General features: G+C 40.4%; 1 protein-coding gene across 1 annotated transcript in view; it reads right to left on the reverse strand.

The window, feature by feature from the left end:
- Positions 1-2,227: 2,227 nt before the first annotated feature.
- Positions 2,228-16,646, reverse strand: part of sema3g (semaphorin 3G) — a 90,951-nt gene continuing 76,532 nt past the window's right edge. The window contains exons 11-16 of the mRNA XM_008120484.3: positions 15,086-15,317; positions 13,184-13,275; positions 11,650-11,691; positions 8,561-8,786; positions 7,745-7,884; positions 2,228-4,490 (exon numbers count right to left, since the gene is read on the reverse strand). Coding sequence (XP_008118691.1) covers positions 4,035-4,490; positions 7,745-7,884; positions 8,561-8,786; positions 11,650-11,691; positions 13,184-13,275; positions 15,086-15,317 — 1,188 coding nt within the window. The 3' untranslated portion in view covers positions 2,228-4,034. The remainder of the gene's footprint in view (positions 4,491-7,744; positions 7,885-8,560; positions 8,787-11,649; positions 11,692-13,183; positions 13,276-15,085; positions 15,318-16,646) is intronic.

Raw genomic sequence — 16,646 nt, forward strand, 5'->3', positions numbered from 1 at the left:
GTTATTATCTATGTACTTACTATGTATGTACTTAGTATGTCATGTTTTATAATTTAACTATGTTGTTTGGGATTGTCCCCATGAAAGCTGCCCCGAGTCCCTTTGGGGAGATGAAGGCGGGTTACAAAAATAAAGTTATTATTATCTGCAGAACCTAGGGACTAACCATTCACTCTTTGAGATAATTAATCCACCATTAAAACAACCACTGGGGTGTGAGATGGTTAAAAATAATCCCAATCACTAATGTGATAGTTAACATCCAGACTAGCTAGAAAGCCAAGTCATGTGCAGATTGTCAAGCATCACATGCAGCATGAAATGTAGGACCATTTAGTAAGAGGTATGAACTGATGTGAGTTCCTGTACATCTCTACAGTTTTTGAACTGCGGGAACATGTCTTCCCAGCAGCTAGTGAGGTGGAGCTTATTAATATTTGCAGAATCAAAAATGCATTTCAATTCAGCCTTAAAATAAATGAAAAATCCAGGAACTTTCAACCACTATGCCATCTTGTTACTCATGTGATCAGAGTTCATGTCTTGATTTACACCCCACATACCCCAACGCACATACACGACATTACATTCTATGTGTCTATGTGCCTTCAAGGTGCTTGTCAACTTAAGGTGATTCCATGAGTTTCAGTTTTCTTGGGCAAGGAAGGTTCATATGAGGTTTTGCCAGTAATGTAGCCTACAGCAGTTGAGGTTCATTGGCAGCCTCCTATCTATGATGGTGAAAGGTCTGGAAGCCATGCCCACTGAGATGCAACTTAGAGAGCTGGGTATATTTAGCTTGGAGAAGAGAAAGCTGAATGGGAAAGCGATAGCTATAGTATGTTTAAATATTTGAAAGAATGTCATATTGAGGTGGGTGCCACCTTGTTTTCTGCTGTTCTAGATACTAAAGGTGCGTCTACACTGTAGAATTAATGTAGTTTGACATGCCTCAAACTGCCATGGCTCAATGCCATGGAATCATGAGAGTTGCAGTTTTGCAAAGTCTTTAGTATTATCTGCCAAAGAGGCCTGGAGCTCCATCAAACTACAAATCCCAAGATTCCATAGAATTGAACCATGGCAATTAAAATAGTGTCAAACTGCATTAATTCTACCATGTAGATGTACCTTCAGACACAGAGCAAAATTAAAATGTCAGGAAAACCTTCCCCCGACAGGTTCAATAATGAAATATGCTATCTTGGAGTGTGGTGGAGATTCTTTGGAGGTTTTTTAGCAGAGGCTGGATGGCCATTTGTCGGGAGTGCTATGTGTGTTCCTGCATGACAGGGAGTTGGACTGGATGGTCCTTGTGGTTTCTTATATCTCTGTGTTTCTATTCATCATTCCAAGGTATCATAATAGCAAATGTAAGGAGATGTACTTTGTAATATATGAAATCTGTAATGTTTCAACTAAAATTATATCTCTTGTCAAAAGAGGTGGGATGGTATCACCTCCTTGAGCTGCTCAATCAGCCCAGCATGGAACTGTGTATCCAAGAATGAACAGATGGCTGGAAAGAGTTGTGCTCTGTAGCTGCACATTTATTTAAAAAATCTACTTGGGAATGTAAATAGCTCTTTGTTGAGAAATGTGTCACAGAGCAGTAATACTCAAGGTGGTGGTGAGAGTCTTCTGATCTACTGGCTGCCAGTCCTTGAAAATTTTCCAAAAGAGAGAAACATTTCTGATCACTGGGCGCAAATATGGTGCCAGCCCATTACACATTAAAGATAAAATCAGACAGAAACACTGGCCTATAGGACATCTTATTTTAGAATAAGTATGTCCACATCCACATTTCCTACTCGTTTTACAAAATCATAGTGACCCTATGAACACATACAAATCATTAATATTGTGTAAGGTGAGGGAAGCTGTCTCAACAAAATTAACAGCATAGAGTGCAGTGGGACCTTAAAAACTTAACATTTTTGTTTGGCAGACACTTCTGTGTACTGGAATCCACTTCTTCTGATGCATCTAATGAAGTGGGTTTCTCTCCATGAACACATATGTCAAATAAAACGTGTTAGCCTTGAAGACACTTTGTTGCATTTTAGTAGATGTTTGTAGGAAACATTCTTGAATGAGGTTTTGGGTAAACCAACAAACAAAAACCTCAGTCTAAGGCACAGCTTGCTATAAGACCACTCACAGTGCGGATCAACACCAAATCCTTCAAAACAAGAAAGGAAAAGGTTACCCCCAGGCCTCTACGTGCTGCATAAGGGTTTGATTTATTGTTGAATAAACTGAAGGCTTTCATTCAGCTCCTTGTGTTTAAATCAATTTCTTCTTAGGGATCGACGCAGCCCCAGAGAATCAAGAATGAAAGACAGAGCTTACATAAGGTAAACACCCTTCTGGGGTTCTGACATCGGGTCACAGAAATGGTGCAAGGAATGCTTGAAAGATGCAGGCTGGAAGAATGCGGCATATTGTTAAGTCTATTACATGCAAAGCATAGGAAATTCATATACATATGGCTGAGGACTGAAACTATATTACCCTGCTGCCAAGTGTAAATTATTATAATCCATTTCTATTCATTTCTATCTAATGATATCGTGAAATGATGTACAAGTGGAGGTTTCTTCTCGTTTCCCATATTGGGAGGAGTGCTTTGCGATAGAAAGGGGTGAAGGGAGAAGAGAGGTTAGCTCCATTCTTGCCGTTCACTTGACGTCCCTCTGAAAACGCCATCCTCATTCCAATTTGCAACTGACGGGTACACTGTCTGTCAGGCAATGTTTATGTTAATATCTGACTGCTGTTCAACTGAAAGAGAAAGCAGGAGAGAGGATCATTATTCAAATAACCATTCTGGTGGTAGGTTTTACAATCACCTTACACGCTTTACAGTCATTTTACAAACACAGCTGGCCACTTCAAGCCTTACATGTCCAAATGCTTTAAGAGTTTTGATTGCTTTCCGCCTGCTGATCACTATAAACTTGGGACAATCCAGTTCCTTGGAATCTACCAGTCATATTAGTCTGGCCAGCACCAAAGACAGCTGAATCCATGGACCACTGTTCAAATCCATTCACCTTCTAACTACATGTAGTATAGCAGAAGTGCTCTTGGATTAGGTGTATTCACTTCAAAGATGAAAATACATGCTGCACACACTTGCTGCATCCAAGGTTGACATTGCTGTCACTTGTCCCCTCCACAAGAGCACTGCTTAGATGTGCCCACCAGTTTGCGGCAGCACCTTCCCACAATTCCCATGAAATGTTTGTTGCAAATTGTGAGTGGTTCTTCCATTCCTGCTGCTGGTAGGCTCCCTTTGCATTTCAATCAGGGACACAGTGCTCCTTTTTTTTACATCAGGTGCTTCAGTCATACTATACATCATACTTTTATGGGGCATCTCTGATATATACAACTCTATTGAGAAAGCAGGAGTATCAACAACAAGGCTACTCCAAATGTTACAAGACCAAAATCTATTCCCGTTCTCCAGGCCCATAGCCAACATTTCTGATTTGGGATGATCGGAACATAAAGAGGATGGCTGGCATAGTTAAATGAAAAGTAGCTGATGGGCAACATCTGTAAATATATGATGGCCTGTCAATACAATTGGTTTTATCCACCAGGAAATAAATACTGGCATAGGCAGATTCAAACATAGGTTGGTGAGACCAAAAGCCACTGCCCATCCTTGTTTCAGATAGAGGCCGGATGTTTGAATGATCATGTCTTTGTTCCAATCTCAATCTGCATGGCTGCAAGCCTGCCACCCACCAAAGTATCAAAACAGGGTTGGAATGTTATGGTTTGGTATCTTTTGAGTCCTTGCCTCCAATGCTTAGTGGCAGAAGTAAGGGGGATACTTCTAGCAAGAAGAAATCTCAGGCTCAGTCAATCAGCAAATGGTCCCTTTTCACCAGAACAAACCCCATCACTAGGACAGTTCCTAGAGAGGTTGGTTTTTATTCAGAAAGAGGAAGATTGGTCCAAAATGACCCCCCTCCTTTCATGTTCTCCTCTGGCCAAGTGTCTGCTATGTCCTCCTTTTATGTGGCAACCGCTTGCCTTGGTACCCGGTTTCTCTCTGTGTGCTGCTTGCCTCGCCCCTTTTTGACACCATCCAACATGTTTTTGCTCTTAAGGGGGCGGCTTTTGTGCCGCAGTTGGCGATCCCCACACCACACCCTCTCGCAGTACTCCTCCACTCTCTGCAGGTTGGCATAGCCAATGAGGTGCATGATGTCCTTGAACCACATCTTCTGCCCATGGAGCTGGCGGGGATCCAGACCCCGGCACGGTGGGCGCGGCACCTCCTCGTCTTGCTCCCGCTGGAAAACCTGTTCCAGTTGCTCACTCTCAATCACTTCTAACACGATTTTGGTGATAGTATGAGTGAAGCCATGCTCCTGGGCCCTGCAGTAATACGTGCCAGCATCTTGACGGAAGAGCTTCCGGAACAGCAATCCTTGTTCCGTCTTGATGATCCGGTCATCTGTTTTCACCTAGAAGAAGAGAGGTTATAGGAAAATAAATTAGGAAGATCAATGATATCAGATTGTTAATAATGCTCCAGGACTTTTTCAAGGCTTTACTCACTCACACACAACACAGTGAGGGAACAGATTGCAATTTGTCAGGCAGCACATTAATCCCTTACCATTGCCATCACCTTTTCCTTGTATGTCTTGTGTTCTTAGACTATAAGAATGAGAGCTGGGAACTGTCAAATTAACAATTGTAAACTGTTCATGTAAAGTGCCATGTACATTGATGGCACAATGATGATAATGCAACACAGCTGTAAATATTGGCACAGAGGTATCCTTTGTGGTATTAGGTGGAAAAAAGCATGATAGTAATGTCATGATTCACCCATTGTGAATAGGAGGGAAGACAGGCTTGAACATATGTAAATAGTGCTTGCCAAATATTCAGAGATAGCACAGGTGTGTATCTGTCTGAGAATGTACAGCAGTGGTAGGCATGTTATGCCTGCCCCTTACAAGTGGTTTTTAGCAACTGTAAGGGTTGCTATCCACACGCTGCAACATTCCCATGCCAGGATGCAGAATTTCCAGAGGTCATGAAGGTATCCTTGCCTATCTCTCTGTCTTCTCCAAAGCTATAGATGACAGAAGAAATAATGCAAAGTTGTTTTATTTGCATAATTTTTGTTTTTCATTTCATGGTTTTCAGATACAAGCTTTTTTTAAAAAAAATGGAATATACGTTCATTGGAGACATTACAAAGGAAACAATAAAGCAAGAAGAACTTCTAGGGAATGAGCTAAGTCCTGAAAAATAAAGTCCCTGGAATCTGCACAATGTCATTTCTTGCTTCCAGTGATTTCAGGATAATGTATCTTCGTATCTTTTCAATGCCCCCCTGCTTCCCTGAGCTAGACAAAAAAAGTCATTGCTGGAGGCCCAACATTTTCTGACAAGAAACCAATTACTTTTATTCAAAACTCCCCATCATCACTATCAGGAGAAAGGGATCTAGACATCCCCTCTCTTGATAGTCAGCTACTACTTGCTTCCCAATTCAGTATGTTCCACTGCCCAGAAAGACTCTTTCAAGGAAAGCAGTATTTGCCTGAACTAGCTGCTTCACCTGAAAAGGGCCACCCAAAAAGCCTTTCTTTTTTGTTTTGTTTAACTTTGCACAAAGGAATAGCTCTGACAGGCTCTATCTTGAAAAAAACTTTTGTTCCTCTATTAATATTTTTTTACCTGGAAAAATCTACTCTAGTCAAGATGTCTGTCTGACACAAACTTCACTTCCAAAAAGGAAAGCTTCTGCACTTAATATATAAGATGTGGGGTGGGGAAGGGTGAAGATACACAAGAATCTCCAGGATTAATTCTTTCTTTTTTCTTGTTGATGAGTGACTTGTATTTATTAGCTTTATATACTGAACAAGCAAATTCCATTGCTCTGTGTGGTCTTTTCAAAAAACTATGAAGGGCTCGGGCAGGGAGCGGGAACGGGGCAATGGAAAGGCTTGACACCACTCCAATCCCTCTATGACACCATTGCTGTCCTCACTAGCAACTGACAGGAATCTACCAGCTGTGTTTACTGGTCAGGCCCGCTCCTATACCCCTTTCACTCTAGGGAATTCCTCCAAACCTTACACTGTATTAACACTTCTTTCTCAGCCAAGCTTCCTGGGAATTACCCTGTCCCTCCAACTATGGGAAAAGAAGGGTGAGACCTCACACAGTAGGAGCAAGGGCTTCTCTATTTTCAGTTCAATACAAGAATTTCATCAGAGCAAGCAAGGCTAAGAAATCAAATAAAAAGGGGCAAGAGAAGAAAGAAGCTAATGGGGACAGTGTGCATGGAGTATATGAGGTTGTTAACAAAAGAAAATACAAAGTGGAAGAAGCTAAGGAATCCAGCAGGATCTGGAAATGGGGAGTCACTTTTATCAATTCACACAATTTAGTCTGTCTGGTTCTCCACAATATGTAACCAGTGTAGCCTATCCTTCTGCTGCCAAACATTTTTCTTATAAGGTCATGATTACAACATTCACTATACCACTTGTCACTATCGTGGGTGAGGAGCTTGTTCTTGAATGTTCCTCCCATGTTAAAAACATTTACTTGCACTTAGTACAGATCAGAGGGGAAGGTTTGACTCAATCTCAATTGGGTTCCTTTACCTCCACAAAGAGTTCTGTTTCTTCTTTTTAACATGGATGTGCATCCAGAAATCTATGCACTCTGAAGTGGTACTGTCAAAAGTGGTACACCCAGTCTATCATCCTGTCCTATACAACATACAAAATAGCTCTTAATGGTGTATTATTTAAAATATTTTTGTACCAACCATCACTGGATTTTACCAATTGTGTATTTTTTAGTATTTCAAAATTCCTGATTTTGGTGATGTAATACAGTCCCCTACAAACTAAAAGACTCAAGCAGTTTGGTATATGCCTATCTCAAGAAGCTAGTCTTGTTTTGATGATGGAAAAATGAAATCTGGGGAAAATACTTTCATTCTATGCAACCAAACCAAAAATTAAAAGATGTGGAAATTACGCTGCTAAGCAACTTAGCTAATTGCATGTCATTTCATTCAAATGTCCACATGACAGGGTTCAGAATTTTTTTAATTCCAGCTTCTATATTTCTTAATAATTAGTCTCCAAATATCACTGGACAAGTAACAGATGTAGAGAATCAGGAATAGAATAAGTTTGAAGGCAAAACATACAATCAATACATTGGCACTTTTTTTGCAGACAGGCCTTCTATACATTTAATGAGCACCTAACATGTTAAAGGTTGGCAAGTAATATTCTTCTCATTGTAGCAATAATTATTTAAGTTGTAGAATCCACAGCTGTTAAACAGCTAGGCACAGGTACCTTGATAAGGACAAAAAGACAATAAGAAATTTCACTCTGCTGACCGGATTCGGTATGGCTGACCTGAGATGGTTTTAAACAACTGATTTTGAGAGAAGATAACTTTTAATGTTTATGTATTTATAGCTTATTTTATGTTCCGGCACTGAATGTTTGCCATAGATATGTTGTGCTCTGCCCTGAGTCCCCTTCGGGGTGAGAAGGGCGGAATATAAATGTTTTAAATAAATAAAATAAATTAAAAAGACAGCAAGCTAAAGAACCAACTTGTCATGAGGACTATCTGTATTCATTTGAAGAGATAAGTTTTTTAAAAAAAATCTTGATCGATAAAGCAAAAGAAGTGAAAATGTGGAGAAAAGAGCCTCCCTCACCTCATCTCTTAGCTCCTCCGGAGACCTGTGTACAAACCATTGCACTGCAGCCTGGGGTGACTTGGGGATGCACTCCAAGAAGGTACTGTTGTGCTCGGTCCCATACACCACCTTCTCCTCTGCACTGTCAAAGTCATCCACTGTGGAAATACGAAAGTGCCCATATGAGACTAACAGCTCAACAAAAGCCATCAATTTTCCTATGAAGAATTCTAGTCAAGGATTGTTGCTGAACAGTGCCTGATTTAAATCTTTGTTCAGACAGGGATTTATTTGATGGTTCTTTGCCACAGAGAGATTTGTTTAACATCCCCACAAAAAGTGACTGCATTAAAAAAAAGTAAACTTCTAACCCTGGTTATTCAGGAGGCTAGTAGATGAGGAGGCCTCTTCTCTGTATCCCTTTATTCCAGGAATGAGTACACTGCCCTCTCTTCATGTTTGGACCACAAAATGGATGCTGTCCAAAGCAATACCCCTTGAGGATGCCTTAATAATGCTCTTTCATGTAGATGGAAGCTCCAGTGTGACACATCTCTAACAATGCAACCGAAGTTTCAGTCAAGTGTACCTGACCAAAAAGTCATAAGTTTCCCCCTCCTCTCAATGTTTTCAAAGGTCTTGAGTATGATATATGAAAGATTCCTCCAAAGACATTTGTAACTTCTCCCTTCTCCTCCACAGCCCATGTCTGTCACACCAGAGGCCGGAAATTTTACTTTTCCTGGACCACAATTCCTAGACTTGCACACTGGCAAGTTCCACAGGACTCCCAAAATCTAACCAAGCCTTGGTTAGGTTCATGTTTCATCTTACCTGTCAAGTTTTGATCTAAGCACTGGTGCATGGGGTTCCCATTCCGGATGTCCTGTCGGCGGAAGCGACGCTTGCCTGATGCCTGGTACCTGGTGCAAGTGAGGCCATCCCAGGCACAGTAGGGGTCCCGCGCCAAGCAACACTCTGCACAGGCTGATCCATATGTCTCGCAGTGATGCAGTTTCACTTGGGCCACTCCCACCCGAGAGCCCACGTAAAGCATTTGCTGTGAAAACAAGAGTAGAGAGCAAGTCTAGTTAGGAGCACCTGAGCCCTCACCATTTAGAGAAAAAAAACATTTTAGTAGCTTTACACAAGGAAGGGAGCCTTCTACACTGTCATATATTCTAGATTATCAAAGCAGATAATCCATATTATCTGCATTGAACTGCATTATATGAGTCTACAGTGCCATATAACCTATTCAAAACAGATAATCTGGATTTTATATGGCAATGTAAAGGTAAAGGTTTTCCCCTGACATTCAGTCTAGTCGCATCCGACTCTGGGGATTGATGCTCATCCCCCTTTCTAAGACAAAGAGCCAGCGTTGTCCGTAGACACCTCCAAGGTCATGTGGCCAGCATGACTGCATGGAGTGTCGTTACCTTCCTGCCAAAGCAGTACTTATTGATATATTCACATTTGCATGTTTTCAAACTGCTAGGTTGGCAGAAGCTGGGGCTAACAGTGAGAGCTCACCCTGCTCCCCAGATTTGAACCGCCGACCTTTTGGTCAGCAATTTCAGCAGCTCAGTGGTTTAACCCGGTGTGGGCTCCATATGGCAATGTAGGAGGGGCATTAGACAGAGGCTTCCAGAAAATCAACACTGTGCTTGAATTTGATTATCAATGCAACAGAATTCTCTTCCCTGCCATGCCCTCAGCAGCCCTCCATCATGCCTCCTCAAAACTGGCTTCATCTGGTTACCTAGAACAAGGTTTGGAAGTGCAAGTCAGGAGAAGGTTAGGAAGGAGGAGAGGGAAATCATGTCACAGTTATATTGACTGGAGAAGTTCAACGGGCAGAACCACTCCTTTGGATTACAGTAATGTTGTGTACTCTTTAGTTTCCAGCAGAAACTCCTCAACAGTCCTCAACAAAAACTTGGGTCACACTGAGGTTCAGTGGTGAGAACACTGAAGTTCTTTATAATAGCAACTGTTTTGACAAATCTCAACATATTTCAAATTTACTGCTGGCCCAGTAAATAATAAGTGGGACCAGTACATTGTTGTTCCAGTGCCAAGTTAAAACTTAGATTTCTATGCAATCTTTGGGGGCCTAATGATTCCATGTTAATCCCCACTCCTTCCCTCCTCTCCTTCCCTCTCTCTAGTTTTTACATTTTAAAATAAATCAACTTGTACATCATTCAGTTGTAAATGGTTAGAATGTTTAATTTTTTATTTAAATTTTAAAATGCTTAAAATGATTTTATTGTATGTTACCCAGAGACCTTATAAAGGGTGGGGTATAATTTTAGTAAATAAAATGAAAAGGATGTTTCAGATAATAAAGTGTAGTGTGTGCTACTTGAAATGGAAATACAGCTTTTTACATGATTGATCATAATTGAGAAAGTGTAGAACAAAGAAAGTGCAGAAAGCCTCCTGCCAGTTCTGTTAGTTATCATGAGAACTAAAGATTAGAGAAAGATTAAAGTCAAGGGCACTTGTACAGGTCTAAGCAAATACTCCGGAAGTAAAGGAATTCCATCTGTATTTGAACTACAATAATACATTTGGCAGTGAAGAAGAGCAAGTAAGATGGATTGAGTTAGACAAACATGAATGGATTTCCGCTTGATTAGACTGTACTCAAACAACGAACTCCTGGAACTATATTTGATAATGGCTCAGTGTTTCACTTCATTGCCCCTTCGGATGGTTATGGCATTTAAATAAATTCCAACCTGAACTCTACTTCCTCATATTCAAAGACATCTAGCAGTGATGTCTCCTGTTAATTAATTACAAATCCAGAAATGGAGAACCATTCTCTAGAAATGTTCTCCCTACTAAACTTCATGCTTATCACCACATGGTATCAACACACGTCACATATGTTAATTCTGCAGGCACACATAGACAGGAGGCCAAAGAGCACAAGGTAGAAAATCTGTGCTTGGACCTCCATGTTTTAAATATACATGCAGGCATTAACATTAATGTGGCTGGTAGAGGCTTCAGTTGTGCTTGGAATATCAGTGCTGAGGGAAGAGTGATTCAGATGCTATTATTGGTCCAACTGGGTTAAAATACATCTAAGTGTATCATGCTGATGTCTAACATAACAACAGAGACAAAATCATAACATTTTGCAATTTGGTCATAAGACTCCAGCAGCCCTCTTGCACATTTTGCTGAATTATTTCCATCAATCTATGAAAGAAACAAATCTAAATTGATGACAAAAATAATCTTATTTTGAATAGATTTTAGAAGGTCATAAAGTATCTATTCAATGAGAGGAATCACATTTGAAGTATCATAGATTATGTAGTATTCTTTATGGAGTAACATTGCGTACAATTAGATCTGAATGTTTTAATAACTAACTTTATTGTATGCATGTGTACTATTTATTATATTGGGACATTGTTGGAACATTATCAATATAATTTGCAAGTCTGTTGTTCTTACACATCCTCAAGTCGACGTTGACTTTATCCTAGTGTTTTCTTGGCAAGATGCATTCAGAGGAGGTTTGGCATTGCCTTTCTCTGAGAGTATGATTGATCCAAACCCAGTGGATTTCAACAGTTAAGCAGGGATTTGAATTCTAGTATCCCAGAGTCATTGTCCAACACTCAAACCATGATGTCACATTGGCAAGTTTGTTACATGTATTATACCAATGGCCCTTCTTAGTAAACATGTGTCTATTTCTGAGTTTCAAAGAAGTTTTGCCTGCGAAGATTTGTGACTGTAATCAGACAAATAGCTCTGACTCCCTCCTTCATCATTGGTCAGAGCCTTCTTTCATACATTCCCACCATAGCCTACCAAATTTACGGCCAAGCTCACTTGCATAATGCTTTCCCTACCACAACATTTGTCATGTAAAGAAGCTATTTGTTACTCACTCGTTTGACAGAGATTTCCATCTCAGTAATAGGGACTGGTGCCTGAAGGGAGACAAAGAAATGATCCCTCAGCTTAAATATAACATAAAATGACCTTTATCCTTTTCCCAAAGCAACACATTTCTGTCCTGTATTTTCATACATCCATATAGGGTTGTTAAGCTCCCAACTATTTTTACACAGAGACAAAGATGTGTGCATCTTTGTACACATATGTACACACACGCACGCACACACCTATTGAAGGGATGGTGTTTCACAAAAAGGTGCCACACAAAGAAATATGTTTATCTCTTCTTAATACATAGCATAAAAGGTTGTTTTTATTATTTGTTGACTAATGGAACACAGCTCGTAAATATGGTCCACCTCAGTGGACTGACTTCCTGGATTGGACTGGGAGCAGGAAATGGGTTAGAAAAGGACAGGAGTAGTCAGATTGGAAGAAAATAAGAAAGAGGCTTCAGGAGGATTTTCAAGTGTTTTTGGACACTCGAAAAATCACTCCCCCCCCCCCCCCCGTGTTGAAAAGCTCTCCCTGAGAAAGCACTCAGCTAGATCCTAGTGGGAATAATGCACAGTGGTGGCTGCATCTCACAGTATCCTGCAGCACTAGTTATGCAGACGAAGAAAGAAGTCCACTTACAACACCTGGCGGCTCACATAATTCTCATTTTTGAGCTAAACAGATCAGATGTCTGACACAGAACAGGCTGCTTTCATCATCCGTTAAGATCTCACAATCCTATCACATTCATAAGCAATATAAATCCACTTAATGCTTAATTATAAAATAGAACTTTACTTTTTGACTTTTACACATCTCACTCACCAACTTATCTAAAACAGAACTTGATACATGCAAATATATTGGGGTCCATTTTCCCTATACAGTATATGATCATGGAGGCATGCAGTGTGCAGCTTGCATGTGGAGGGTTCATTATCTAGGTCTCCAGCTAAGAATGTAGAAAAACTAAAATCATATATCTATGGTATGAGATAAAATGACAAATCTTTATATTACCTGGGCTGTTAGAAATATACTTCTATGACACAAACAGAAATTTGGAGGTGTGTATCAATTAGTCTAGTGCTTCTTAAGCTAGCTGACGTGAGGCAGGAGATGTTTCCCAATGTGGCAGGGGCTGGCACTATATTTGTGCCCATTTACTACCTCCCTACTCTTCCTCCCCTCCTCTCTTTCTTTCTTTCTTTCTTTCTTTCTTTCTTTCTTTCTTTCTTTCTTTCTTTCTTTCCTGAAAACTTGCCATAGCTTATCAACAATAACTTACAGACTAGCACCACCCCTTGGACCACCACTTTGAGCAACACTGCATTAGTCCACAAAAATGCACCTACATTGGAAGAATATGCAAGAATAAAGTATGTGGGCAAGGGAAAGGAGTGTCATAAACCAGTTGTAGACCAATATGTGGTCTGTTCCTAGTGACCCATAAGACATAACTGTTCTTTTGTTGATTTGTGTGATTGAAACACATAACTTTGCATAACTGCTGACTTTTTACATCACCTTAAAAACTTGAAGCTCCTCTAAAATGACTTCTTCAGCTGCTGCAAAGTTCCCTCTCTGAAGAGATATGACTTTAAGTATTGAGCCAGAATCTGGAAGACAGGATGAAGAGAACATGCTGAAACAAGAAAAATATGTGCTGCCACATATCACCAGGATGATGGTAAAAACCTATTTTTCTTTTACCACCTCTATTCTATAAAGAAACATGTACACTCCCAGCATGCTGAAAGCTATGGTATGCTCTTTGATAATAAGAGTTATCCTTGTGCCTCCCGATTTACACCAAAGACTGTATGTGTGAGCATACATACACATTTTACTCTTTCTCCCCTAGAAATTCTTCAGTTTATAAACTTTTAGGAATTCTACCTGGTGCTGCTCAAGTTGATGTTCATGATGCTATCATCAATCTACAGTTAAGTTGTGTGCACTGAATTCCACATTCAGGGCTGTAGCAAAGGGGGGGGGGGAGGGGAGGGGTTCATGAACTTTAACTGATTAACCAAATCCCCATGAGTGTCCACTGAAGTTTATCTGTCTTGAGTGTCCACTGAAGTTTATGATGGAGCCTGATTTCTAAATTATTTTGTGTTATGGAACTACTCTTCATGATTTGCAAAAAAAAAGAAAAAGAAAAAGTTTCATCCTGCACATAGTCCACACTAAGTTACGTGCAAAATGGAGAAGAAGAAAAAAAAAAACCAAAACAAAGGAAAATTTCTTTTAAAAATATTCTGAATGTGTCAAATTGCTACTGAATGTGCACAAATACACTTGGGATGTTAACATAAATCTAGGTATTGGGTTTGGTCAAAATTGTTTCATGAAAGTGCATTCTAGAACAAAAAATGAAGAACTCATGTCGGGATCTATAACTTCATTGTGATCTTCATTCTGATCCCAATAAATTTAACAAATTTACCAGGGTAAAATGAAGAAGGATGTCTTCCTCCCTCCCTAACCTTGGCCTATAAAATACTTTTCTATCTCTTGGACCTAATCAAACCGATATTTCATCTCACCTTGGAACAGACTGCATCTCACCAGAAACAACAACATTATTAAGATAGGCTCAAACCAAGCCATAGCAAGAAATGTTAAGCAGAAGACCCCAAACACAGTCATATTCAGTGAATCCCAGCGAGCAACACTGTGAGCAGGAGTGGGCAATTTAGTGAAGAGGAACTAAAATCAGAAAGCAACTTGAAAGCTTTAGAGCCAGCTCAGTGAGGGAAGATTTTGCTGATGTCATTAGGATTTCACCTCACCTATGACAGATTTACTATGACCAAAAACATGATTACTACTCAGAGGCTGGCTGGGGGGGGGGGGGGGGCATTTAGATTCTAACTTCCAGAATCCCTAAACTAATATGGAAACTAGATGGTTATGGGTAATCAGTTGCCATGTTAGGACTAGTTTGGTCACTGAGATTTCAGGTTTCAGAGTCTGAGAATAAGAGACCTGTGACACTACATAGGGTAGACTTATGGGATGTTACAAAGTTGTTGGCAGAAAAAACAGCATGAAATTTTATGCAACAGTTGCTCAGAATATGCCATTCAAATAAAGACACCATATACAATAAATAAAATACATAAAGACACACTTTTGAAGGCATTTCTATCAGTCTGAGATTTCTTCCCTTTGTCTGTACACTGGGAAAGAAGGGCCAGGAACCCCAATGTTGCAGTTTGCAAAGTAATTTTTCTGTGCTGTGCCAGTATTCAGTTCTTTCCTCCCATACATGATCATTTTTTCATGTTTCTAAACATGTACAGTGTTTTTTTCCCCACAACAACAACCACAGATAGGATTAAGAAGGAGAATATCATGGACTTGTGGATCCAGTCCACATGGGAGTGCCAAGGCCTAACGCGCCTTGTGGTCCATACTGACCCGTGCCAATGAACATCACATCGTACTGCCCATCCTCAGCTTCCACGCGGTCCACCACAATCTGTCGCAGGTGGTGCTGTAAGTTGGTTTTCACCAGTACAGGCCGTCGGTGGAGTGGATACACAGATCTGCTCATCAGTGGGTGGGCACGAGCAAAGTGCAGCACCTCATCTGGGTAGTCCTTGGTGGAGGAGTACTGCCGGCTTGGCTGGTTGGTTGTTTTGCTGGGACACTGGCAGGGAGGAAAAAGGATACAGCAGCATTTCAGCAACAATGGTGGCCCTGGGTATGCTCTTTATCTATTTGGCACCAAGTCATCATAGAAACATCCAACATCAAATGCCTTACAAACCAGAGTTTTTAAGAACATGGGACCGGCTTTGAGAGATCACACTAAACATCTATTTTATTCAGATCCACCTTCAACCATCACCAGGAACACCAAGAAATATAATATATGGTTTAGTCAAATGGTAGATATCTCAATAGAGATACACATATACACATATAATCACAAAAATATAACAACATAAAGTAAACCGCATAATAAACTGTCCATTACACAGTACAAAAACAGTACACTAAAAACAATGCTAGACACTACAGGGAGGGATAATATGACTTCCCTTTTCTTAATCAGAAATTACAACTAATATACCATATATTTGAACTTCCATTATATGTTATATTTATTACACTTCTACTAACTGCATATCTCTATTATCATATCTATTTATCAGAAGGCAAAGGTGTGATATACCCTTATTGAAGTCTCAGTAGAGGATATATCTGATTCACATTAAATCGCACGAGAACTACCTATTCTGAATGAATAATACTCATGCAAGTGTCTGAAATCTCTAGCAGGTAATGATGCTACATTTTATGATAAAGATAGTTGTCTTACACTAAATCAGATAACTGCTACAACTATTAAAATACCCTCTACAGCAAAAGGTGGAGATTACGTAGCCCACAAAGTGTTATTGAACTGGAAACCCCATCAGTCCTAGCCAGTTTAGATAAAGCTAAGAAATGATGGGAACTGCAGTTCAACAATGTCTAGAGAGCAATACTTTGGTCTATCCTTGCCTTTTGTCTATAATTTGACACGGATGACCCAAGCTTTCAGGTTTACCCAAGGTTATTAGGGATCTCATCTGGGAGCATTTTCCTAGGAAAATGTGTGCTCTGCTGCTGAGGTTCAAGCCATTGGTTCATCTTGGAATTTGTTCTATAGTCTAGAGCAGGCGTGGGCAAACTAAGACCCCAGGGCCTGATGCGGCCCTCTGGGCGCTCATCTCAGGCCCTCCTCATTTTTCCTGTCTTCTTAGCATAAGGACATGGCAGCCTGTCACGTCCTTATGCCAAAAAGATAGGCGAAAAAGGCACAAAGCAACTGAGAGCCCTCTGGAGCACTCTCAGCCACTGCATGTTTCACCCTCCTCCCGGCATAAGGACAGTGAAAGTGGCCCCGTCCTTATGCTGGGAAGATGGCTTGAGGAAGGCACATGGCAGCTGAGAGCCTTTTGGAGCAATCTCAGCCACCACCTGTCTCACT

Source organism: Anolis carolinensis, chromosome 2 (assembly GCF_035594765.1).
Source record: "Anolis carolinensis isolate JA03-04 chromosome 2, rAnoCar3.1.pri, whole genome shotgun sequence".
Lineage (NCBI taxonomy): Eukaryota > Metazoa > Chordata > Lepidosauria > Squamata > Dactyloidae > Anolis > Anolis carolinensis.